General features: G+C 42.3%; 1 protein-coding gene across 4 annotated transcripts in view; it reads right to left on the minus strand.

Annotated features, from left to right (window-relative positions):
* The window catches only part of LOC147016273 (RNA-binding protein FUS-like), a 122,439-nt gene that overhangs the window by 37,926 nt on the left and 58,276 nt on the right, over positions 1 to 26,237 (minus strand). For 2 of the 4 annotated variants that reach the window (XM_085844856.1, XM_085844854.1), the window contains 3 exons: positions 22,279 to 22,444; positions 10,800 to 10,835; positions 8,456 to 8,487 (listed from right to left, as the gene is read on the minus strand). In XM_085844856.1, the coding sequence (XP_085700982.1) occupies positions 8,456 to 8,487; positions 10,800 to 10,835; positions 22,279 to 22,444 (234 nt within the window). The remainder of the gene's footprint in view (positions 1 to 8,455; positions 8,488 to 10,799; positions 10,836 to 22,278; positions 22,445 to 26,237) is intronic. The other 2 variants (XM_085844857.1, XM_085844855.1) reach the window with 1 other exon arrangement.

Genomic DNA, 26,237 nt, shown 5'->3' on the forward strand with positions numbered 1-26,237 from the left:
ATCCACACAGATGACGTACCGCAACGTGAAATGAGGCAAAAATGTTTTGGATAATTAGGATATTAAAATGTTATGGGTAAATCAGATATTAAAATGTTATGGTTAATTAGATATTTAAATGTTTTGGTTAAATCAGATATGAAAATGTTATGGGTAATTAGATATTAAAATGTTATGGTTGAATCAGATATTAAAATGTTATGGAAAATTAGGATATTAAAACGTTATGGGTAAATCAGATATAAAAATGTCATGGTTAAATTAGATATTAAAATGTTATGGGTAAATCAGATATTAAAAAGTCATGGTTAAATTAGATATTAAAAAGTCCTGGATAATTAGGATGTTGAAACATTATGGGTAAATCAGATGTAAAAACGTTATGGTGAAATTAGATATTAAAATGTTCTGGTTAAATTAGATATTAAAACATCATGGTTAATTAGATATTAAAACGTTATGTTTAAATCAAATATTAAAATGTTATGGTTAAATTAGACAACAAAACGTTATGATTAAATCAGATATTAAAATGTTATGGTTAAATTAGACAATAAAACGTCATGGTTAATTAGATATTAAAATGTTATGGTTAAATCAGATTTTAAAATGTTTTGTTAAATTAGATAAAATGTTATGGTTAAATTAGATATTAAAATGTTTTGGGTAAATCAGATACTAAAATGTTATGGTTAAATCAGATATTAAAATGTCATGGTGAAATTAAACATTAAAATGTCATGGTCAATTAGATATTAAAATGTCGTGGTTAAATTAGATAAAATGTTATGGTTAAATCAGATATTAAAATGTTATGGTAAAATTAGACAACAAAACATTATGGTTAAATTAGATATTAAAACGTCATGGTTAAATTAGATATTAAAATGTTATGGATAATTAGGATATTAAAATGTTATGGGTAAATCAGATATTAAAATGTTATGGTTAAATTAGATATTAAAATGTTATGGTTAAATTAGATATTAAAATGTTATGGTTAAATTAAATATTAAAACGTCATGGTTAATTAGATATTAAAACGTTATGGTTAAATCAGATATTAAAATGTTATGGATAATTAGGATATTAAAACGTTATGGGTAAATCAGATATTAAAATGTTATGGTAAAATTAGATGTTAAAATGTTATGGTTAAATCAGATATTAAAACGTAATGGTTAATTAGATATTAAAGCGTTATGGTTAAATTAGACAAGAAAACATTATGGTTAATTGGATATTAAAATGATATCGTTAAATTAGATAAAATGTTATGGTTAAATTTGATCTTAAAATGTTATGGTTAAATGATATAAAATGTTATGGTTAAATCAGATATTAAAATGTTATGGCTAATTAGACATTAAAAGTTTATGGTTAAATTAGAGATTAAAATGTTATGGCTAATTAAACATTAAAAGGTTATGGTTAAATTAGATATTAAAACGTCATGGTTAATTAGATATTAAAACGTTAGGGTTAATTAGATATTAAAACGTGATGGATAAATTACATATTAAAATGTTATGGTTACATCAGATATTAAAATGTCATGGTTCATTCGATATAAAAACGTAATGGTTAAATTAGATATTAAAATGTTACGGTTAATTCGACATTAAAATGTTATGGTTTAATCAGATATTAAAACGTCATGGTTAATTAGATATTAAAATGTAATGGTTAATGAGATATTAAAATGTTATGGTTAAATTAGATATTAAAACATTATGGTCAGGTTATATATTAAAATGTTATGGTGAAATTAAATATTAAAACGTTATGGTTAAATTAGATATTAAAATAACCAGCTGGGAGGCGACGATAGTTCGCGGGAATTATTGAACAATGCCACAATAGGTACAATTGAGTTAGTAGAAGCTTTTGAGGAAGCCATACCGTAAAAACCCATCTCCTCCGTCAAAATTGACCAAATCAAATCGGATTTTTTTATATGTTGTACTTATGGACATTATGCACAGCTTCTTGGAAATGAAATTGTGAGAAAAAAAAAAATCGAGAAAAAAATTAAAAAATTAATAAATAAAAAGTTCAAGTGGGCGTGGCTCCACCCACAAGGGGCAAGGGATGCCCCTCATACAAAATGACACAACTAGACCATGATATCTAGCTTGTGTCCAAGTTTCATCAAGACTGCATCAAAAGTCATGAAGCGATGCTCTGGAGAGAGTCACAAACAGACAGACAAACAGACAGACAGACAGACAGACAGACAGACAGACAGACAGACAGACAGACAGACAGACAGACAGACAGACAGACAGACAGACAGACAGACACACAGACACAATGAAAATAGTGGTCACTGCTGGTGCCCGCAAACCAAAAACAGCCTTTGTTCAGCTATTTTTACCTCCTGAGCAAGGGTTAGCTTTTTGTGGGCTCCATGCAATCATCATTCCCTTCTTGAGGAAATGTTTTATGGCTGGATGCCCTTCATGATGCCAACCCTGGTCGCCTCTTATGACACACAGGGATATGGTACACCTATTCTAACCGGGGCAAACACTGGGTACTCATTTCGCCGGCCTCGGAAGGATGACAGGCTGAGTCAACCCCCTGGTGTTAATTCAGTGGCCAATGGGGATCGAACTCAGGACCCGATGATCGCAAGCCAGCCATCCGAACCATAAAGCCAACACCAGGTTAAATTAGAAATTAAAATGTTATGGATAATTAGAAATTAAAACGTCATGGTTAATTAGATATTAAACCGTCATGGTTAAATTGGATATTAAAATGTTGTGGTTCATTAGATATTAAAATGTTATGTTTAATTAGACATTAAAATATTATGGTTAATTAGATATTAAAATGTTATGGTTAATTATTGTCAGGTAAGGCCAGATCAGATCTGTGACTTGCTGAAGGTATCAGGTAAACCTGTACGAACCTGTTGTATGGTAGGGTTGGCGGTGACTAAACCGTCTCCCCTACCAGGTTTCCTGGTGAGGAAGGCGTTTGGATATGGACACCCAGCAGGATTAAAAACAAAACCTGTCAAAGGGTGGAGGAGCTCCTTGCAAGCCAACAGCCATCCATATCTAGTGCCCACCTGTGTCTGCGGACATCCTCCTGCAGTTGGGATATTTCTTATTATGAGGTTGGTGGCAGGATTTGCAGTCCGGCCACCGGAAAACCCTTCATTCCGCAAAACATTCTCGAAAGAAAAAAAAAAAATCTGAAAACCCACTCCGTGGGAGTACCTCCTGTGCAGCTTCCCTTCGCAGGGCAGCTCACCGGATGATGGGATTGTGGCAAAGCCTTCAGGACCCCATATCTTTGATGATAGGAGGGAAACCACGGGGTAGCATTCTAGGGTCAGATTGCGGGAGAGTGTGTCGAAGTGGTGCAGAGGTGTCGTCCACCAGATGACAGTCTCCTTGGGTTAACCTGAGGCGGTCCCTTCAGGTGGGTGCATGGAATGTTCCATCCCAAAGAGAGGATGATCACTTGTCTCTGTTATCATCTGAGCTCAAGCGTTTGGATATCAGTATTACAGCACTCTCGAAGGTTCGGAGGCCGGATTGCGGCGAGATCATGGCGGGTGGTTACGCCTCCTATTGGTCTGGACGCTCTGATGGTTACCATGCCCAAGGAGTTGCTGTAGCTGTGTCCAATATGCTGACTCCAATGAAAATTGAGGTAACATTGATCAACGAGCATAGTATGAGACTAAGGATTCATCACTCCTTGGGTGTTGTTTCCCTTGTATCTGTATATGCCCTGACTGAGGCGAGTGATCTCAACCTGAAGGACACATCCTATGACATGCTCGAGTCTGTGGTTGATCAGTGCCCCAGGCGAGATACTCTTCTAGTCTTGGGGGAGTTCAATGCATCGACTGGAACTGATAGTAGGGTTGGGCACACATCGACTTTTCTCTGTTTTCTCCAATAATATTACATGCACAAGTAAGCCATAATTATCAAATTTTACCTGAAAAGTGGGTAAATTTGGTGGCCATTTTGATTTTTTACATTTTACCAACCTAAGAGGGTTGGGCACACATCGACTTTTTCTCTGTTGTCCCGTTAAAAGGAGTGTTTTTTTATGGCCATTTTTCACGCTGATCATGAATCCGTTGAAATTTTTCACCTAGGATGATGTCTTACTAACACATCATCCGAGGTCAAAAATTTCAACGGATTCGTGATCAGCATGAAAAATGGTCATAAAAAAAACGCTCCTATTAATGGGACAACAGAGAAAAAGTCGATGTGTGCCCAACCCTAATATTGCATGCCCAAGTAAGCCATAATTATCAAATTTTACCTGAAAAGTGGGTAAATTTGGCGGCCATTTTGAATCTTTGCATTTTACCAACCGAAGACATCATCCTATGTCAAAAAGTTCAACGGGTTCGTGATCAGCGTGAAATTTGGCCATAAAAAACACTCCTTTCAAAAAAAATATGGTTGTATGCCCAACCCTACTGATAGGGATTGTTATGAGACGTGTATTGGTCCCCAAGGGTCTGGAACTGTGAACCTGAACCTGAACAGCACTAAGTTCCTTGACTTTGCTTGACTTGACTCAACTGACTGGAAGAGGGGCCTTGTTGTCCTTCTCTGGAAAGGGAAGGGTGATCGCCAAGACTGCAACAACTACCGAGGGGTGACTGCTCTCAGTGTCTTTGCCAAAGCATATACAAACATGGCAGTGTACGCATCATAGTTTTCTCAGGAAATTGCAAGGGCAAGGTATTTGCTCGGATAATTCTTGATAGGGTTCGCCACCATCTGCTTGAGCACCAGCATTCAGAACAGTCAGGCTTTACACCAAACAGGTGAACGATTGACCGTATCCTTGCTCTTCGGGTCCTCACCGAACACAGACGAGAGTTTCGGCAGGGGCTGCTTGCAGCCTTTGTTGATCTCTGTAAAGCGTTTAATTCAGTGAATCGGGATGCTCTCTTGAGGATTCTTGGTTTTCGTGGGGCGCCACCAAAACTGATCGATCTGATGTCTGAACTATACTCTGTTACTGAGAGTGCTGTGAGATGTGGTTGTACCATCTCTGACTTATTTCCAGTGACAACTGGAGTTCGTCAGGGATGTGTACTGGCCCCCACACTTTTCAGCACTTGTATGGACTGGATTCTGGGGAGGATGTCGGAGAGATCAAGCTGTGGTGCATCATTTGGGAATGTCAAGATCTGTGACCTTGATTTCGCAGATGATGCAGTCATCTTTGCGGAGACTTTAGATATCCTTTTGGGGGCCCTCGAGGTGCTGAATGAGGAGTCGGAGCCGCTGGGATTACGGGTTTCCGAGGTCAAGACTAAGATCCGGGCCTTCAATGACATTAGATGCTGCTGTCCTGTCTGTGCCTGTTTGTGGTGAGTATGTTGAGGTCGTGGAGAGATTCACTTACCTTGGCAGTGATATTCATGTCTCTGCTGGCTGCGAGTCAGAGGTCAACAGACGTCTCGGTTGGGCCTGGGGAGTCATGGATTCAGTGGATAATGAGGTGTGGCGCTGCTGGCACCTGTGTGGGAGGACGAAAGTCCGAGTCTTCAGGTCCTTGGAGCTTCCAGTCTTGCTCTATGGATGTGAGACTTGGACTCTGACCAGGGATCTAAGATGGAGACTTAATTCCTTTGGTACCAGGTCTCTTCGGAGAATCCTTGGCTGTCGCTGGTCGGACTTTGTGTCCAACGAGCGGTTGCTGAGAGAGACTCAAGTGAGATGTGTTACCTACAGAGTCAGTGAGTGTCAACTGCGGCTGCACGGACATGTGGCTCGTTTTCCTGACGCTGATCCTTCTCAACGGATTCTCTCAGCGAGGGAGTCTCATGAGTGGAGGAGGCCAATGGACCAACCACGTTCCATGTGGTTGCAGCAGGTTGATCAGCATCTTAAGGAGATGGGGATGGGCCAGGCATCTGCCTGGGGGATGTCCAGACGGAGGCCCCTGCAGTACCAGCGGAAAGTTGCCGCAGTGACGCGCTGCTCTGGTGCATGCTCTCATATCTGACATGACCTGATATTTAATCAGTGTTAAAACGTTATGGTTCAATTCGATATTACAATGTTCTGGTCACTTAGATATTAAAACGTTGTGGTTAAATTTGATATTAAAATGTTATGGTTAATTAGATATTAAAATGTAATGGTTAAATTCGATATTAAAATGTTATGGTTACATTATATATTAAAACATTATGGTTAAATTAGATATTTAAATGTTATGGATAATTTAGATATTAAAATGTAATGGTTAAATTAGATATTAAAATATAATGGTTAAATGAGATAACAAAACATTATGGTTAAATTAAATATCAAAATGTTTTGGTTCAATTAGACATTAAAATGTAATGGTTAAATTAAATATTAAAATGTTATGGATAATTTAGATATTAAAATGTTATGGTTAAATTAGTTATTAAAATGTTATGGTTAAATTCTATATAAAATGTAATGGTTAAATTAAATTTGAAAACATTATGGTTAAATTAGATATAAAATGTTTTGGTTGCATGATATTAAAATGTTATGGTTAAATGAGATGTTAAAATGTTATGGATAAATTAAATTAGATATTAAAATGTTATGGTTAAATTGGATAACAAAACGTTACGTTTAAATTAAATATAAAATGTTATGGTTACAAGAGATATTAAAGTGTTATGGTTCAATGCGGTATTAAAATGCTGTGGTTAAAGGAGATCGAAATATTATGGTTAAATTCGACCAAAAGGTTACATTTAGATTACATTAAATTATGCAAAAGTGTAAATGTTATGGTTAAATTATATGGAAAAATTATCTGGTAAAATTAGACATAAATATAAGGGTATGTTCTTTTGAACATACGAGTCCCCAAGGACCATGAAGGGTATGTTGTTCTTGTTGTTAAAGGCCGTTATGGGAACACAGAAATAAGGGTACGTTTAGCAGCGTCATCATGGTTGGTGTCTCGCAATATAATATATTAGCGCGATTAAAAATACCGTTTTTTTCTTGCATCTTCATGTCTGTCAAAAAACCAGTGTCAAGGTGCACAACTACAGCTCATAACCTATCCATTGAGGTGTTTTTCGCCCCCCCCCCCCGCTTTCCCGTTTTCACGCCACTGTCCACACAAAATTCATCAATGAATTCTATACAGAGTCCGAGGGACTCAACCAGAAAAAAGAATTGTCACAAACGCATAAATATCGGCCTCTGCACATGTTCGAGATCAACCCAGTATTACTTTATATCTCAATTAAAAATCACGTAAAAAAAAAAAAAAAAGATCACATGAGAGGGAGTACTTGTACGAAACATTCCACATCCATCAGCATTCCTTCCCTACCATGTACATCCATATACATCCAAATGCAAGAGTGGTTCAAGGTTGAGGTCAACTTCATGTTATAAAAATTAAAATAAATTTTTTTTAATGTATTGAAATGGTGATAAGCTCATTGATGTCAAACCTTGATGCAATTTCCTGAGAAAAACTATGATGGGTACACTGCCATTTTTGTACATGCTTTGGCAACTTCCTCAATAGTAAATTTAATGCCATTTGGATGCTATTTGAGTGATCCAAATATATTAAAATAACAGGTGACAGCATAGAGGTGGGGGATGATCTAAACTTTCAAACCCACCTCTGCTAAATTAAGTTGCCACACTTTGTGTGAGTGTGAAGAATATCAAGTAGACATTAAACTCTTGCCCCGAGACAGCACACCTGGCTGTCACCTGAACATTGCGCACCTTAGTTGAAGTTATTGGAGCATTTAACAATGCAAACCCTCACAAAAGTATTTGTCCAGGTATCCCCTTTCAAACACAGGGGTGATTTAATAAAGTAGATCTGCTAAAAACAGACACGACACACACACACACACACACACACACACACACACACACACACACACACACACACACACACACACACACACACACACACACACACACACACACACACACACACACACACACACACGATGTATGCACCTCATTGCACTCGAGAATATATATATATATATATATTTTTTAATTATTATTATTTATTATTATATATTATTATTGAGAATATTTTTTTTTATCAGAGCCATTTTTAAAGCGCTTTATCATGTAAACAAATAAGTATGTGAAAGACATGCAGATAATCACATTGTGCAGTAATTTATGAATTTTGGCCAGTTTTATTTTCTCCTTCACAAACAACCAAATATTGCACCCGTTTCAGACCATATACCTTTAGCATGGCTGCCATTGATTTTACCCAGAATGCTTTGACCAGCGTTTACATCAACTCATGTACAACGCACTCAGAGTAGACAATATTATTGCATAAAATCTCGAAAATGAAATATATTTTACAGGTTGTACAATAAATAAATCCACATCAACCTTGAACCACCTTAGTTTCAGGCCCTTTTAGTTTTCTGTTGCAGTAAGTCTCATTACACTCGGTCTCATCTTACCAGCAGACTCTTCATATCCGCCTTCTGGAACACTGTATAGTGGAGAACAAATAAGTATTAACAATACATAAGCAAAGGGGATGGACAAATGAGACATTGCAGCACTTTTATCTGTCTTTTAAAGCATGTACAGCCATCGACTATTGCTCCGCATTAGTGGCCTACCCTCAATCAACAGCCACCATTGGTTTTAGCTGCACTACAAGCAACTGCATTTTCCTGAATAACATTTTGGAAAATTCAAGCAAAGAATCATGAGAAGTGGCTCCAATAATTTCCACAAGGCTGCATAAAACATGGAGAATAGATAGATATGTCAGCACCAGAAAAGAGGCTTGCGAGGCGACTCCCATTATAACCAGGCACCAGAATCGTACTCAAGTCAAAACTAGCAACCTCACCTTTGAGGGATAACTGTCATGACACAAAGCACATTCAACACTTGCATACTGGGCAACAAAAAGTTAGAATATGTACACTGAGAGTTGCTTTCAACTTCAAAAGGTTGAGCAAGTCACAAAAATAGATTACTCATTTATTTTCTGCAACTTTCTCAACTATTTATAGCAGCAGCCAAACAACTCACTGAATGACATAATGTGGGTGATTAAACCAGGTGATTGTAATCGTGTTCTATGAGCTCTCAAGTTCCAAATGTTTCCAAAGTTCCAATTGTGAACATCCTTTTGGCCCTTTCTGCTCGTTCCAACAATTACACTGTCTGAGACAGGAGGTATGCAACAACTCATTTTGTCAAAGAAAATCCCCTCAGTCATTGTTTAACACAATATTGTCACGTTACATGGGGGGGGGGGGGTGATGTGAGGGGTGGTCAAGACTGCACACCGAAGACCAAGACCCTGAATACCAAGTCCAGACCACACCCCAAAGGAGAAACACAACACAAACCTACCCCAAGACAGAAATAACAACCCAATTACAGGGTCAGGAAGTAAGCCTGAAAAAAAGCACGCCCAAATAACCTGTTATTCAGGAAGAGAGACTCATTTCACATTGGTGGTAATTTAAAAAACAACCCCCCTTATGAATAAATTATCACAGGAAATATGATTGCTCAAATCTTTGCTTAGTCACTTAACCATACGTCACACAAGGATGGATGGCAAACTTCACAAAAGATTGTACAGTCCAAACCGAGAAAGGCACTCAGTAGAGTGCATACCTTCGCAGGGATCCAGATTTTCACCAAAATTGAATCAATTCATCCTAAATATGCACTTCAGGTCCAATCTGCATGAGTCACACACCCAACCTGTCCACCAAGTTTCATCAGCATCCGTCCATAACTTTTGAGATATCATGCTATCTTATCACTCAATGTCCAATCACACAATGAAGTGATATCAATGTTTTAGTCCTATCACTCAATGGTGAAGAATAATGAGAAAAAAATTCTCGTTTTTCTAGTTTTCATCAATGATCTCTCCGACTCTGGAAAATCCTCTTCATTTCTTTGCTGATGACTCCACCCTCTGCCGTACCAACTAACGATTTTAACCGAACATCTGTAATCCTACAGACCGGCAAGCAGCAGCCTCTTCACTCTGCAGATCTGGATAAAATCACAAGCTGATCAAACACTTGGAACGTGTCTTTCAATCCTGACAAATGTCATACTCGCACTGTCTCTGCGAAAGGAACGCCTGGAGCCCCCCCCCACCTCCCCCATCTACTTTCTCAACAATCCTCTTGAAGAAGTCCTTTCATTCAAGCTTCTGGGTCTCACGATCTGCCATGATCTTTCCTGGGAAAGCCACATTTCCAAGCTGGCCTCCAAAGCCAGTCGCCGACTGGGCATCCTACATCATGCAAAGTCCTTCCTTGGCACACCTGAGCTCCTGACCAAATACAAAGCTTTCGTCTGCAGCCTGTTGGAGTATTGATCTCCCCTCTGCGCTGGTGCTTCTGCCTCTCACCTTTCTCAGCTTTATGCTGTGAAAACCAAAGCATTTAGGATCATTGGTATCTCCCGCGATAAGGCCAAGTCTTTGGGTCTCTCACCGCAGGCAAGTCGGTGGTCTTTCTGTCTTCTACCATCTCCTCTCCGGCCATCAATTGGATGAAAATTGAGGAAATTTAGAAACTTGACAGTTGTTGACCCTTTGACGTCAAAAACAATAGCCTTCTTGCTTTTGATGAACTCAACCATGTGGTGAAGTTTCGTGAAGATCAGTTTAAAATTGTGACCTGAAGGTGATTGACAAACAGACACAGACAGACAGAATAACGCACAAGACCAACCAATACACTTGAAAAATTCTCGATTTTCACAAGTAACAAACAAACAAGCAGACAGACTAGATGGTATTCATGGAATACTTACCCCATGCAGTCTTGAGAAGGACTTGGTGTAAGCCAACTGTTCTGGCGGCAAATTTGAAATTACATCTATCTACACTTCCGAGGTAAATGTGTACAAATTATACTTCGAAAAGTCTGGTCGAGAGTACATTCATAAGCTTTTACAAAGTAGCTTTTCGTCTCGTTCTCAAGTGTTTTCATAACTACCAAGACTGATAAAGACAACAGAATAGATTGATAAAGTGTAAATCGGGAGATCGTTCTCACGCCAAATTGTACTTCTTCTTATTTGCTTGCTTCACAAGTGAAGCACAATAAAGGCTGAAGCGATTAAAATAATGTACCAATCCAAATAGTCCCCCTACTCCTCTGGCACCTTAAAGGGAGACCCTGATGGAGAAGCAGGAGAACTGGCAACCGAGATGGGACAAAGTTTTCTCACATGAAAGGCGAGAGAGAATGGCGATTGTGTACATGTATATCGTTTTTGTTTTTACTGGGACTATCATGTTACGATAAAATAAGTCTTTAATGTCGCCCATTCTTCCAAAATAAATGAAAATAAGTCTCAAAATCTTCAGTTTACAACACCGTACGTCACTTTTTCCATCATTGAATGCGCTGATTTATCGACAGTTTTAAAATTGCAGCAGAACGCGTTGACCAAATTTTTTTCAATATTTTATCTAGCCGATAACAGATATCGCCCAGCCCGAACGGAAACTCAGCATTTGTTTTTTTCTGCCCCAGTCTTGGTGGGTTAACAGTGATGCTGTCACATCCACGTTATATTGCACAGCAACACTTACTCAGAGATTATGATAAAACATGTTATACGTGCATGAACAGGATAAAAAAAATCCTTGATATTCCAAACCGAATCAACATTCTTACAATAAACATATCCTCCACCAAGACAACAATAAATAAATAAAAAACTAGAAGGGCATTCTTCGACGTCACAACGTCACCAGATATGCTTCCACCTTCGGGTGTTTCACAAAATTTATTTTCACAAAATTTTGCCACATCGCTTTTTGTCTTGTTCCAATTGGCATTGTAAGCATCTGTACCAAAAATGGAGTCAATTGCTGCACATTTAGGGGTGGCACACTTTTTCACAATGTTGACGTTTTTTTCTATATTCAGGAATAATGGCAACAAGAACGAAATGTAACTTGCTCGAGAAGCCCCCTCTTCCTTCCATTTTAGGAGCTCGCCTTCCCTCAAAGGAGCAAGTGCTACTCCACCTCCTCTATCATATTGAAGAGCAGAAGGCATTATCAAAGGCCACAACAGCAACAATGGATGAAGTAAAGAAGATATGGGAGAGAGCCAGTTTACCGACAATGACGGATGCCAATCTTCGAAAAAATATCAAGAAGCTGTATGCGGAGTGCAAGAAACTAATAAAAGAGCAAAACAGAGACGGATGGAGCTCTTTTACGTCGTGAAACTTGGCTAGGGGATCTTCAGGACCTCTTCGATATTGCTGCAGCAAACATATTCGACCTGAAGACCCCCGAAGAAGACAAAGAATTTCTAAGGCGCCAAAGAGAAGACCGGATGTCATGCTCTTTTGGATCTGTAGACAAGGTTCAGCAAGGGAAGGATAAGAGAAAGAGGGCAAGAGAAGCTGAGAGAAACGCAAGAGCTGAACACAGTGCAGAAACAATGGCAAAACAAGTGTATCCGAGATATTCACACGCTATCTCGATTGAGGGAAGAAGTTGGACAAGATTCATCAACAGCCTCTGAAAATGGTTCAGACAAAGACTTCGCGTACAGGGCAATGCCTGCCAAGCCCAGCCATATCTCACATGCAGGATTAAAGAAGCGAGGGTCATCTGAAGTACTTGTTGCTTCATTGACAACAACATGGGACAGAGAGGGTCTATCCAATCGTCAGGCTGCAGCATCCTTCATAGTGACAGCAAAGAGCTTGGGACATGACGTTAGCAATTACTCAGTAAGTTCCACAACTGTCCATAGAGCTCGCAGCAAGAACAGAGCAAAGGTGGCATCTCAGTGGGAGTCTGAAGCTTTTCGTGATCCACCTCTTCTAGTGCTTCATTGGGATGGCAAACTATTGCCTCAAGCCACCTGCCAGCGCAACCATGAAGACAGGATTTAATTGCAGTCATTGCCAGTGGGGTGGATTTTGAAGAACTTTTGGGAGTTCCAGTGGCAGCTGATGGGTCTGGGAAGGAGGTGGCTGACATGGTCGTGAAACAAGTTCGACGCCTAGCTTTGGAGGACAAGATAATTGGAATGTCATTTGACACTACTGCCTCAAACAGTGGCATGCTTTCAGGAGCATGCATGCGACTACAGAATGAACTGGGCAAGGATCTCCTATGGTTGGCCTGCAGGCATCGCGTCTATGAACTCGTGCTCAAGCATTCTTTCAAAGCAGCCTGTGGTCCATCAAGTGGCCCGGACATACCCATCTTCAAAAAGTTTCAAGCTGAGTGAGATCAGATTAACAAGACAGATTACACCACCTTGAATTTGGATTCGATGGATAAATACTTTCAAGGTCGGCATGCCATTGTTGTGCCCTTTTTGAAGAGAGCAATTACTGCCAAACATCCAAGGTAGGACTACGCTGAGCTGTTGAACTTGTGTCTGCTCTACTTGGGGGGATTTGAGAAGTCTGAACCTGAGGGCAACCAGGATGCACAAGGCCTTGCAGTTGACACTGAGTTCCATTTTCGAGCACCAGGAGCTTACCATCAGGCACGGTGGATGGCTAAGGCCATTTACTGCGTCAAAATAACTTTATTTGAGGCCCACACGAGACTGACATTGAAGCAGAAGCGATCAGTGAGGAAAGTTACCAACTTTGTCTGTTTCATCGACATAATGTATTGGCATGAGTCTTCCCTGGCAACACATGCTCCAAAGAATGATTTGGACTTGATCCAGAGTTTGCATCTGTATCCGGATCAAACCATTGCAGAGCATTGGACGACATTTGTGGTATCTGTCGGAAGATCTCATTGCCCTGGCATTTTTTGATGCTTGCATTGACGCTGAAGAAAAGGAGACAATGCTGAGAAATCTTGAAAGACGCCCTGGGAAGATGCTCAAAAGACTTGATGCAAAGTCTTTCTTACGCAAGAGCAGTACAGCTACCATCTCTAGCCTCGTCACTCGCCGCTCAATCCACTTCTTTGAGGTTCTTACTGAAGGCCAAATTGATGGCAGAAGTAACCCTAATGATGTGAGGTCCATTCTCACATATGAGAATCTGCGTCAAAAAGTTCATTCCTTGAAGGTCATCAATGACAGCGCAGAGAGAGGCATTGCCCTTATTAAACGCTGTCAACAATCTGTGCGAAACGAAGACCAAAAGCAATTTTTGCTCCGTGTTGTGCAAGGACACAGAGATAAAGTATAAAAGAGAACAAAGTCATCATACAGTGAATATAGTGTTTGAACTCTTCTAATGTTCTTACTCATTTAGTATAAGTACAGGGAAAGATTATTAATGACCATACTTATCTTTATATCGTTCAAGTTTCTGTTTCCTGTGAAAGTTACGCATTCTTAGGTTGAGCAATAAAAATTGTGAAAAAGTGTGCCACCCTTTACTGGTGTCCTATTGGCTCAATTTTTGGTACAGATGTTCAAAATGTCAATAGGAACAAGGCAAAATGCGATCTGGCAAAATTTGGAAAACTTTTACTGATACAATTATATTGTGAACCACCCTATTCCACCTACAGTATTACATCATCATAATACTTGCACCAAGTTTGATTTAAATCCCTGAACCCAGATTCAAAATATTAAAATAATTCTGGCTGCCAGACCATGCGTTTGATCAGGTTGATATTTAAGACATATATATTCCCCATGACTACTAGATCATAATTGTGGTTTCATGTCGATTGATGAAGCACTCAATGCAAGAGTAGGAATTTTTAAAAGATTTTTGTTCAATCCAATACGGCCAATACGGCCATGTAATCCAATCAGTAAGACCATGTGACCTATTGATTAATTGTGAACACCCTGTATCACGAAGGATTGGGGAACATGTGGGTGAAGTTTCCCCTCGACCTGTCAATCCATTCTGGAGAAGATATTTAAAAGTTTATTCTTCAAAAAAAACATAGCTGCCAAACCATGTGCCTATGATGTCATAGGTTGAGAACTTTTTGTTCCTCATGGAGAGACGATCATAACTATAAAGTTTCACTTTGATATGTTCAGCCATTTGAGATTTTTGAAGGACTTCATGTTAAAAAAAAAAATGCCTGCTGAACCACATGAACGATAACATCATCAATTTTTACCCCCCATTCAATTTAGCCCGAAATGACACTCAAAATTGTGTCAATCAGATAAGCGGTTGCAGAGAAAAGAGAAAATTAGCATGGACAGACGCATGTGAAGACAACCCAAAAACAATGCCTCCGGGGACTTCATTCGCGGAGGCATTAAAAATAAATAAATTTTAAAAAGCATACAAAAGTGAAAATCTCCTTTTCAATAACGAGGCGCGTATGCTCGTCACTTCGCTGATGGGCTGAATCAAAGGACAGCACGTTGCACTCCACGGTCATATTGCAAGTCTATCTGTGATGCTTCATGAGAATGTAAAATTAAGTTAAAATGCATGAAAAAGGAACTTTTACAAGTTGTTGTCGCTACTGTTGTCTTGGCTGTTGTTTTTGTTTGTCTGCACCTTCCATGTACTTGTATATATTTTTCGATTGCTTCGAGAAGCATTACATTTTATATTTCTGGGTGCTCCTTTGGTATTCGTCACACTTTATTTATAAAGGGTTCCTACTCTGCCAAAAAATGGAAGAACAGTGTGTCCAATTTCACGATTTAGAGAAAAATCAGTTTAGTTTCAGTGCTTAGCGGCAACTACTGCGTTGAACTAAAGTTCACTGAGAGCTATGACTTATGTGAAGAGATAGAGGAGATACTGCAGATGTGATTTCATGTAAAAGCTGATATTCGACAAAAATGGATACACTGTGTTCTTCCATTTTTGGGCAGGACTGTCGTAGAATAATATAAATGGTACTTGATATTGTTACGGTTGTGAGGGTAGATGGAAGAATTTAATTGGGAACAAGTCTGAAGATGACGATGGTTCACGAGCGGTATTCGACGATGTAGATTGTTTCAGAAGTCAAGGATGAGACAATGTGATAATATTTGACCAAGTTATAAAAATGATCAGCATGATGTGGTACGAGTGACAGGTTATTAGCTGCAAAATGTCGAAAACCCGGTTTCGTTCAACAACTTTCAAAATTTGACCTTTGCATAACCTTTAAAGGTCACAAAACAATGTTGTAAAATAAGGAAACAGGATACGTGCTATAGCTTTTTGGAGTTAGTTCGTCGAAGGTCGAAACCCCGGTTCGATACCCACAACTTTGAAAATTTGACCTTTGTGAACTTTAAAGATCAAAGGTCAAGGATTATGAGCTTTGGTGCAAAACTTCCTCTGGAACATTCCAGGAACAATATAATGTCATATAGGCTATATGGCATTTCGCACTCCTCGGATTATCCATACTTTGATGAAATCAGCGTAAAAACAAACTTGAAGGGGGCGCCACGGGCAAGGTGTTCGAGATAGAGCAAAATGGTTTCAAGACTTTAGGTGGGGAATGACCTCAAGATGATGCATAAAAAAATTGTCATCCGAGCTCTCAAAGTTTGGGCGGTCGTATTTTTATGTCAAAATTCGCAATTTTCTAAGTTCGTGACCTTGTGACCTTGACCTTGGGATGAAAATGAAAAATCGAGCTCCTTGGGGCTATGCAGGTGCCATTAGGCTAACCAAATTCGACAAACCCCCTCAGAGAAGATGTAAATTGAAATCGGCTACCCTCTAAAAACACATGTTTTTTGGGCGTGGCTCCACCCATAATGGGCGCACTACACCCATTCTCAGGAAAACACAACTATATCATGATATAAACCTCCCACCAAAATTTTAACAGGATCGGATCAAAACCCAAGGAGCTATGTTCGGGACAGACAGACAGACAAGCCGGTAGGCGGACATGGGTAGTCGACTACCCAATAGAACCTGACGCGATGGGCCCGTTCGATGGGGAATGACCTGAGGATTAAGCACAAGAAAATTCATGATTCTCGCTTCAAGGGTTAATACTGCAGATTGTTTTTTCGTAAAATACCCCCACATTTAGAGGTTTTTCGGCCGTTGCTAGGCAACGGAGGGGTCCATGGCAACTGTTCTTTCTCACACATAACTAGGACAAACCATGAACCTACCATACCAGTTTCATGTATATTTGACTCATAGTCTCTGAGATATAACGAACTACGTTTTTTATTTTTATCGACCAGGGTTCATTCAAAGTCTATCTTCTCCGACAGTTTTCATAGGATCCGGCTTGAAATTTTTGACAATATGGCTGAATGTACTGCCCACAGTCGCTCGTGGCCCGATTTTTGAAAAAAATTAATTTTTTTTTATGATTTTTCAAAAAATTCAAAGTCCCGTTGCTTGGCAACGGTGGTGTCCATAGCAACGGTTCTCATTTGCACACAACTAGGTCATGGTATGAACCTACCAACCAAGTTTCATCAAAATCGCCATTGTATGAACGGAGCACTGGACCGAACAGAGGGACAGACAGACAAACATATCGACGGAAATACTGATAATAAGGGTAGAACAAATTTCCCAAAAAAAATTTTTGAATTTTTTTTTTTTTTAAGACGAGATCAACTACCCAACAGACACACCCCAATAACAAATCGAGTGGTCACTTACTGACTAGTGAACCAATAATTCCACGAGCATACAAGGAGAGACCACTAGGCCCATTACACTGTCACACAACACCCCCGTGTACACCAACCGACAACTAACACCCCGGCATACACCCACCGACAATTAACACCCCCGTGCACCCCCAACGACAACAAATACCCCAGCGCACCCACCACCGCCTCCGCACACCCCCACCGACAAGCTAACACCGCCACGCACCTCCACCGACAAGCTAACACCCCCACCGACAAGCTAACACCCCCACAAACCCCCACCGACAAGCTAGCGCCCCCACACACCCCACCAAGCTAACACCCCCACGCACCTCCACTGACAAGCTAACACCCCCACCGACAAACTAGCGCCCCACCGACAAGCTAACGCCCCCACCGACAAGCTAACGCCCCCACCGACAAGCTAACGCCCCCACCGACAAGCTAACGCCCCCACCGACAAGCTAACGCCCCACCGACAACCTAACGCCCCACCGACAACCTAACGCCCCCACCGACAAGCTAACGCCCCCACCGACAAGCTAACGCCCCCACCGACAAGCTAACGCCCCCACCGATAAGCTAGTGCCCCCGCACACCCTCGCGCACCTGCACTGACAAGCTAACACCCCCACAAACCCCCGACAAGCTAGCGCCCCCACACACCCCACCAAGCTAACACCCTCACGCACCTCCACTGACAAGCTAACACCACCACCGACAAGCTAACGCCCCACCGACAAGCTAACGCCCCACGACAAGCTAACGCCCCCACCGACAAGCTAACGCCCCACCGACAAGCTAACGCCCCACCGACAAGCTAACGCCCCCACCGACAAGCTAACGCCCCCACCGACAAGCTAACGCCCCACCGACAAGCGAGTGCCCCCGCACACCCCCGCGCACCTGCACTGACAAGCTAACACCCCCACCGACAAACTAACACCACCGCCGACAAGCGAACGCCCCCGCACACCCCCACCAACAAGCTAACACCCCCGAACATCCCCAGCGACAAGCTAACACCCCCGTGCACCCCCAACGACAAGCTAACGCCCCCGCACACCCCCACCGCTTGGCCACAGATTGGAAACGAACAACCAAGCAGCTTGCATTGCGCTCGCCAAGTGGCTTAAGCACTCAGGCAAGCACTTCAACAAAACGGTTGACAAGGAACGGCAGGCTCGGCAAGCGTTTAGCCATCAATCATACAAACAGCATGGACCCGGAGATGGCTGGGATGTGAAGCAATGTCCCAACTGGACAAATGAGCACATCGGAACAACTGATGAAATCGATTGAGATTTTGAAATTTCGCTGAAATTAAGAGATTCTCGAGGTTATGGCATGTGCAGAAATGAAATAAAGCTACGAATGAGCGTTTACAAGCATTGCAATGTGTCCAGCGATTTGTAGGTATGATGATCAGGCATTGGATGATGTGAGTGAGGAAAGTGACAAAAAAATATATCATTCAGAAACTGTTGTGGCCTGTTCCAAGTCAAGGCATTGCTGAGTAGGCTAAAAAAAATGGCGAATTAAGACCCCAGCAAAGGGCAGGATGAGCCTTGATAAAGGATATAATTAAATAAGGCCGTTATTATCTTCGAAAGGGGTGTTTTAATTAACCCAAACACCCAATTTTCACTCTTGCACTCTCTTGGAGTTCCCTTAGTTTGCGTGCAAAGTTTCAGGCCACAAGGTGTTTTGGAGTTATGAAGGAGACACATCCACTACAACTGTCACAAGTCTGAAGATGACGATGGTCCACGATCGGTATTTGACGATGTAGATTGTTTCAGAAGTCAAGGATGAGACAATGTGATAATGTTTGACCAAGTTATAAAAATGATCGACATGATGTGGTACGAGTGACAGGTTATTAGCTGAAAAATGTCGAAAACCCGGTTTCGTTCAACAACTTTCAAAATTTGACCTTTGCATAACCTTTAAAGGTCACAAAACAATGTTGTGGACATTAAAATAAGGAAACAGGATACGTGCTATAGCTTATTGGAGTAAGTTCGTCGAAGAAGGTCAAAAACCCGGTTTGATTCCCACAACTTTGAAAATTTGACCTTTGTGAATTTTAAAGGTCAAAGGTTAAGGATTATGACCTTTGGTGCAAAACTTCCTCTGGAACATTCCAGGAACAATATAACGTCATATTGGCTTTATGGCATTTCGCACTCGTCGGATTATCCATACTTTGATGAAATCATCGTAAAAACAAACTTGAAGGGGGCGCCACGGGCAGGGTGTTCGAGATAGAGAAAAATGGTTTCATGAGTTAATGGGGAATGACCTCAAGATTATGCATAAAAAATATTGTCATCCTAGCTCTCAAAATTTGGGCGGTCGTATGATTTTTATGTAAAAATTTGAAATTTTCTAAGTTCGTGACCTTGTGACGAAAATGCAAAATTGAGCTCCGTGGGGCTATGCAGGTGCCATTGGGCTAACCAAATACCGAAAACCCCTGCCAGATTCGACAAATCCCCAAGGAGAAGATGGATTTTCATGTCAAAATTCGCAATTTTCTAAGTTCGTGACCTTGACCTTGGGACGAAAATGAAAAATAAATAAATAAATAAATAAAAATCGAGCTCCGTTGGGGCTATGCAGGTGACATTGGAATAACCAAATACCGAAACCCCTGCCATATTCGACAAACCCCCAAGGAGAAGATGCAAATTGAAATCGGCTACCCCCTAAAAACACAATTCGCAATTTTCTAAGTTCGTGATCTTGTGGCCTTGACCTTGGGACGAAAATGAAAAATCGAGCTCTGTGGGGCTATGCAGGTGCCATTGGGCTAACCAAATACTGAAACCCCAGCCAGATTTGACAAACCCCTCGGAGAAATTTTTTACGTCAAAATTCGCAATTTTCTAAGTTCGTGATCTTGTGACCTTGACCTTGGGACGAAAATGAAAAATTGAGCTCCGTGGGGCTATGCAGGTGCCATTGGGCTAACCAAATACCGAAACCCCTGTCAGATTCGACAAACCCCCGAGGAGAAGATGCAAATTGAAATTTTGCGAAGATGCGGAGGATATCGGCGTGATTGAGAGGAAGGTCAGGTGGGCACATTTTGAGAGTGCATGGGGGAGCATTATGCTGAATAGGACGAGAGATCGGCAGAGCCCACGCATGAGGTCAGTGTGAGGAACGCACGAGGCAGAGATGATTCGGAAGAGAATCAAAGGCGGGAGTTCAGGGCTTGCAAATTTTTAGAGAGCCGTGATCATAGCGGAGGCAAGAGTTGCATTGTTTGGAGAGGCGAGAGCGGAGGGTGAAGCGCACGCTGACGAGGACGACGAGACCATTGAATTGGTGTTGAGGTGATTTGGCTCGCGTGGTAAAGCAAGACGCAGGCTTTTGGCTCTTGGTTGGGTCGGTGAGGACGATCGGAGCACACAAAGCCGTGACACTGGGGCTCTGAGCCTTGGTGTGGAGTGCTGCTCGCGGATTGCCTGGCGTGTGTTTGTCCCACTACGAGAGAAGCGCCATTTTGTGAGCGTCTGCACGTGCGAATAGGAGCGCCTCGATTCCAAGTTCCACAAGGACCAGCTCTGGGCCAAGCTAAGTACGAGGTTTCTTCTTTTTATTTTGTGTTCCCTTTGTCTGTATTTGAGTCTATGCAAGGAGGCACCTCGACTGTAGAATTTATTTCATGCTGTGATCATTACCTTTTGAATTATTGTCCTTTGTAAATATTTGTCTATTTTCATTAAATATGTTCATTTTAAGAAACTGTATTCGTGTATTTGTCGTGGGGTTCGAGTATGAACACCCTGTGCATCAGTTTCATTCCCCATGCTCCTCGCCCCCCCCCCCCCGCCATTGCGCCCCATGCCCTTCGAGCACGTGTTATAATCTCTGTGGATCAACATGTCCGCCTCCTATTAATATGGAACCGCTCGGCCGTCCGGGGGCTGGCGGTGTTAACCGCCCGTCACCACAATTTGGGTCAGGGGGGTAACCTGGGCCAGCCACCCACACGACAACATGTATATCTAGGAAAACTATGTGCTCAAACCAGGAATCTAACCCAGGTCTTCCCGGTCTGGGCGCGGTTTTCCCACATGTACATATTATGTCGGTTTGCCTGTTCATTTATACAATTATATAAATGGCACGGTTGGAACCACGACTTTAAACCATCAATTCCCGCATCTTCCTCTTTCCTCCCAGAAAGACGAGCTTGTAAAATGGGCATATTTATGATTAAACAGACAAATTTTTGTTTCAAGCAAATTTATTATTAGATTTCCAACCAAGTAAATATATTATTGCCTTTCCAACGGCAGCATTTACATGATGCTGTGACAGCAGGAACCCTTTAGAATCAAGTGTGACAAACAGACACTACCCCTTTCGATGGATGCATTTCATCATTTAACCCAAAATACATAAAATCAGCGACAAAAATGTAGAGAGATCACAGATCAGGCCAATGGATGTGCCTGTTTAAGTGTTCCCATCTAAGCATCTCGATCAGGATGCTGGGATCCCAAATGCAAATGTCTATACTTTGTCAACATATCCATTATCTAATTAATTAATTAACAGCCAAACAACCCTCATAAGATCATGCATTGTTCATATTACATTCTCCGAAACAAAGGCACATAAATGAGCAAACATGCCCTTGGGGCCTAATCAAATCCTAAACAATCCGAGCTGACACAACCACAGTTCCCACACCCGTATTGACCTCTCCTCACCTTCTATCCCTTGTGCTCTCTGAAGGTCTGCTACGGTAATCGCTACCTCCACCACCGCTCTTTCTTTCATAACTCTGATATTCACGGGACTCCGTATGGGAAGAACGGTCCCCATGGTAATCACGTGTGGATGAAGACTCAGAGGATCGATGTCCATGAAAAACACCTGGGAGATGGGTCAGATTGAGACTTTTTCAATCAAAAATGTTTCCTGTTGGCTGAGAAACAAAAGTTTTCATGTAGTGGGAATGGCAACACGAGGTAAAAAAAACAAACAAGTTTTCTTCAATTGAGTACACAACAAATCATATCCATGAGAAAAAACAAAATGGAAATTGCACCGTGCATGTTAAAAACAAGTTTCAATCAGAGATTGCAGACTCTCACCAGGACTCGTTTTGTGCGGCGTTTGTGTGGAATGTCGACTATGCATTGACGACATTCGCATATTATGTGCAGAGAGACAGACAGACAAACAAACAAAGAGAAATGTCATGCATATCACGATACTTTCAAAATCCAAATAAACTAGTTGCCATGGAAACAACAATTTCCATTTTTTAAAAATTTACCTATCAAGTGCTTGGCGTCATTGATTGTTGTGCATAACAAATTTGGCTGATAAATTTTCTAACTGTGGACTCATAGGTGTTTTACATGTTTTGGGTGGGGGTCAAAGGGGTCAAAGCGGTGTAAGGGCCCAAAGGGTTGAAGAAGTCCAAATGATTTAAGGACAAAAGGGGTCTGAAGGATTTAAGGGGTCTAAAAAGTCAAAAGGATCTTAAGGTCTGCAGGGTTGAAAGGTCTACAGGATATGAATGGTGTGAAGGTCTGAAGGCTTAAATGTCTGAACAAGTCCAAAAAGGGTGTAAGGGGGTCCAACGTGTCTAAAGGGTGTTAAAAGGTCCACAGATGAGGAGAGGTCTACAGGGGGTGTGTAAAGGTCTACAGGTGGAGTGTAAAGGTCTACAGGTCAGGTCAGGTATGGGAGCATGCGCCAGAGCAGTGCGTCGCTGCGTCCACTTTCCACCGGAACTCCAGGGGCCTCCGTCTGGCCATCCCCCAAGCAGATGCCTGGCCCATCCCCATCTACTTGAGATGCCGATCAACCTGCTGCAACAAGGAGGCATGTGGACGGCCCCTTGGCCTCCTCCACTCACGAGACTCCCCAGCTGAGAGAATCTGGTGAGCAGGATCAGCGTCAGGTAAACGAGCCACGTGTCCATACAGCCGAGGCTGACGCTCACGGACTATGCAGGTAACAAATCTCATTTGAGTCTCTCTCAGCAACCGTTCGTTGGACACAAAGCCCGACCAGCGATAGCCAAGGATTCTCCGAAGAGACCTGGTACCAAAGGAATTAAGTCTCCGTCTCAGATCCTTGGTCAGAAACCAAGTCTTGCATCCATAGAGCAAGACTGGAAGCACCAAGGACCTGAAGACTCAGACTTTCGTCCTCCCGCACAGGTACCAGCAGCGCCAAACCCCATTATCCAGTGAATCCATGACTCCCCAGGCCCAATCCAGATGTCTATTGACCTCTGACTCACAGCCAGCAGAAAAATGAATATCACTGCCAAGGAAAGTGAATCTCTCAGTGACCTCAACATCCTCACCACAAACAGGCACAGACAGGACAGCAGCATCCAAGATGTCATTGAAAGCCTGGATCTTAGTTTTGACCCGGGAAACCCGTAATCCCAGCGGCTCAGACTCCTCATTCAGCACCGAGAGGGCCCAAAAAGGATATCTAAAGTCTCCGCAAAGATGACTGCACCATCTGCGACATCAAGGTTCGAGATCTTGACATTCCCAAACGATGCACCGCAGCTTGATCTCTCCGACATCCTCCCAAGAATGCAGTCCATACAAGTGCTGAAAAGTGTGGGGGCCAGTACACACATCTGAAGAACTCCAGTAACAACTGGAAATAAGTCAGAGATGGTACCACCACATCTCACAGTACCAGAGTGGAGTTCAGACATCAGATCGATCAGTTTTGGTGGCACCCCATGAAGACCAAGAATCCTCCAGACGGCATCCCGATTCACTGAATCAAACGTTATATAGAGATCAACATCGGCTGCAAGCAGCCCCTGCTGAAACTCTCGTCTGCGTTCAGTGAGGACCAGAAGAGCAAGGATACGGTCAATCGTTGACCTCTTTGGTGGTAAGCCTGACCGCTCTGGGTGCTGGTGCTCAAGCAGATGGTGGCAAACCATATCAAGAATTATCCGAGCAAAGACCTTACCTGGCACTAAGAGCAGCGTCACCCCTCGGTAGTTGTTGCAGTCTCGGCGATCACCCTTCCCTTTCCAGAGAGGGACAACAAGGCTCTTCTTCCAGTCAGTTGGGATGATGCCTGTGTTCCAGGCAGAGCACAGAACTACATGCAATGACATGAGTTCAACATTTCCACCAGCCTTGAGAACTTCAGCATGGATGCCAAAGATCCCTGGAGCTTTAACCCTTTTCAACCGGTTCACTGCAGCCTGTGTTTCCACAAGTGAAGGTGGCCTACAGTTGATTGGAGGGTCAGCACCAGGGATTGTAACACCCCTGACATCCAACTCGACAGCTTGTGGATCAGCAAGGGACAACCGCTCAAAGTAACTGGCCCAGCGGGCCTTCACTTCGGACTCCTCCGTCAAGAGCCTAACACTCTCTGCTCCAACTCTAGTACACTGAGGGATAGTCTTGGATAAACACAATATGCAAATTCCCCTGGAAGCAGGACGAGAATCACTTGACCACAGGTGATGCTCTACCCCTCACAGATTCCTCACGCATCGGCCTCCTTGTCCAGTCTTAGCGCACGTAAAGTTTTACGCCTCAGCTCCCTGAACAGCTCAGCTACATTTAGACAAGCCCTGCGACTCTGGTCAATGGTATTCAGTGTCCCTTGAGACAAAATTCTTCTTTGCCCTACGGTGAGTTCCAAGACATCCAAAGGCAACATCAAGGACGGTGGTCTTGAAGGCACTCCACAACTCTTCAGGACCTCCCAAAGCACCCAGACCCCCCAAATCTCCACTCAGCTTGTTCGCAAACTCCTCAGCTAACCTCTCATCCTTGAGCTTGCCAACATCCAGCCTCGGCTGGGATGGTACCATTCTCCTGGATTTAGGGTGCAGCTTCAGAGTTGCTGCAACAAGCCGGTGGTCAGTATTGAGGAACTGAGCACTCGGGTAGACCCTGCAGTTCTGGATCATCCTCCAGCGACCATCAACGAGGACATGGTCAATCTCCTTTGCCACACTGCCAGCGTTGGAATACCAAGTCCAGCGATGAGCTTGTGGGCGCTGAAACCATGAACCGGCCACCCTAAGTCCATGACTTTTTGCAAAGTCGAGGAACTTAGTGCTATTCTGGTTTATAGTTCCAGACCCATGGGGACCAACACATCTCATAACCATCCCTATCAGTTCCAGTCGATGCATTGAAATCCCCCAAGACTAGAAGTGTATCTCGTCTGGGGCACTGATCAACCACAGACTCGAGCGTGGCATAGAATGCATCCTTCACGGTGAGATCACTCGCCTCAGTCGGAGCATAGACAGAGATCAGGGAAATGACACACAAGGAGTGACGAATCCTTAGTCTCAAAATACACTCGTTGACTGGTGTTACCTCAATTATCATTGGAGTCAGCTTATTGGACACAGCAACAGCAACTCCTTGGGCATGGTAACCATCAGAGCAAACACACCAATCGCAGGTGTAACCACCCACCATGATCTCGCCGCAATCCGGTCTCCGAACCTCAGAGAGTGCTGCAATACCAATGTCCAAATGCTTGAGCTCAGATGATAACAGACATGTGATCATCCTCTCTTAGCGATAGGACATTCCAGGCACCCACCCAAAGGGACCGCCTCAGGTTAACCCAAGGAGACCGCCATCTGGTGGACGACACCTCAGCACCACTCCGACACACTCTCCCACAATCTGACCCGGGA

This window comes from Eptatretus burgeri, chromosome 11 (assembly GCF_056783735.1).
Source record: "Eptatretus burgeri isolate ZD-2024b chromosome 11, Ebu_testis_v1, whole genome shotgun sequence".
Lineage (NCBI taxonomy): Eukaryota > Metazoa > Chordata > Myxini > Myxiniformes > Myxinidae > Eptatretus > Eptatretus burgeri.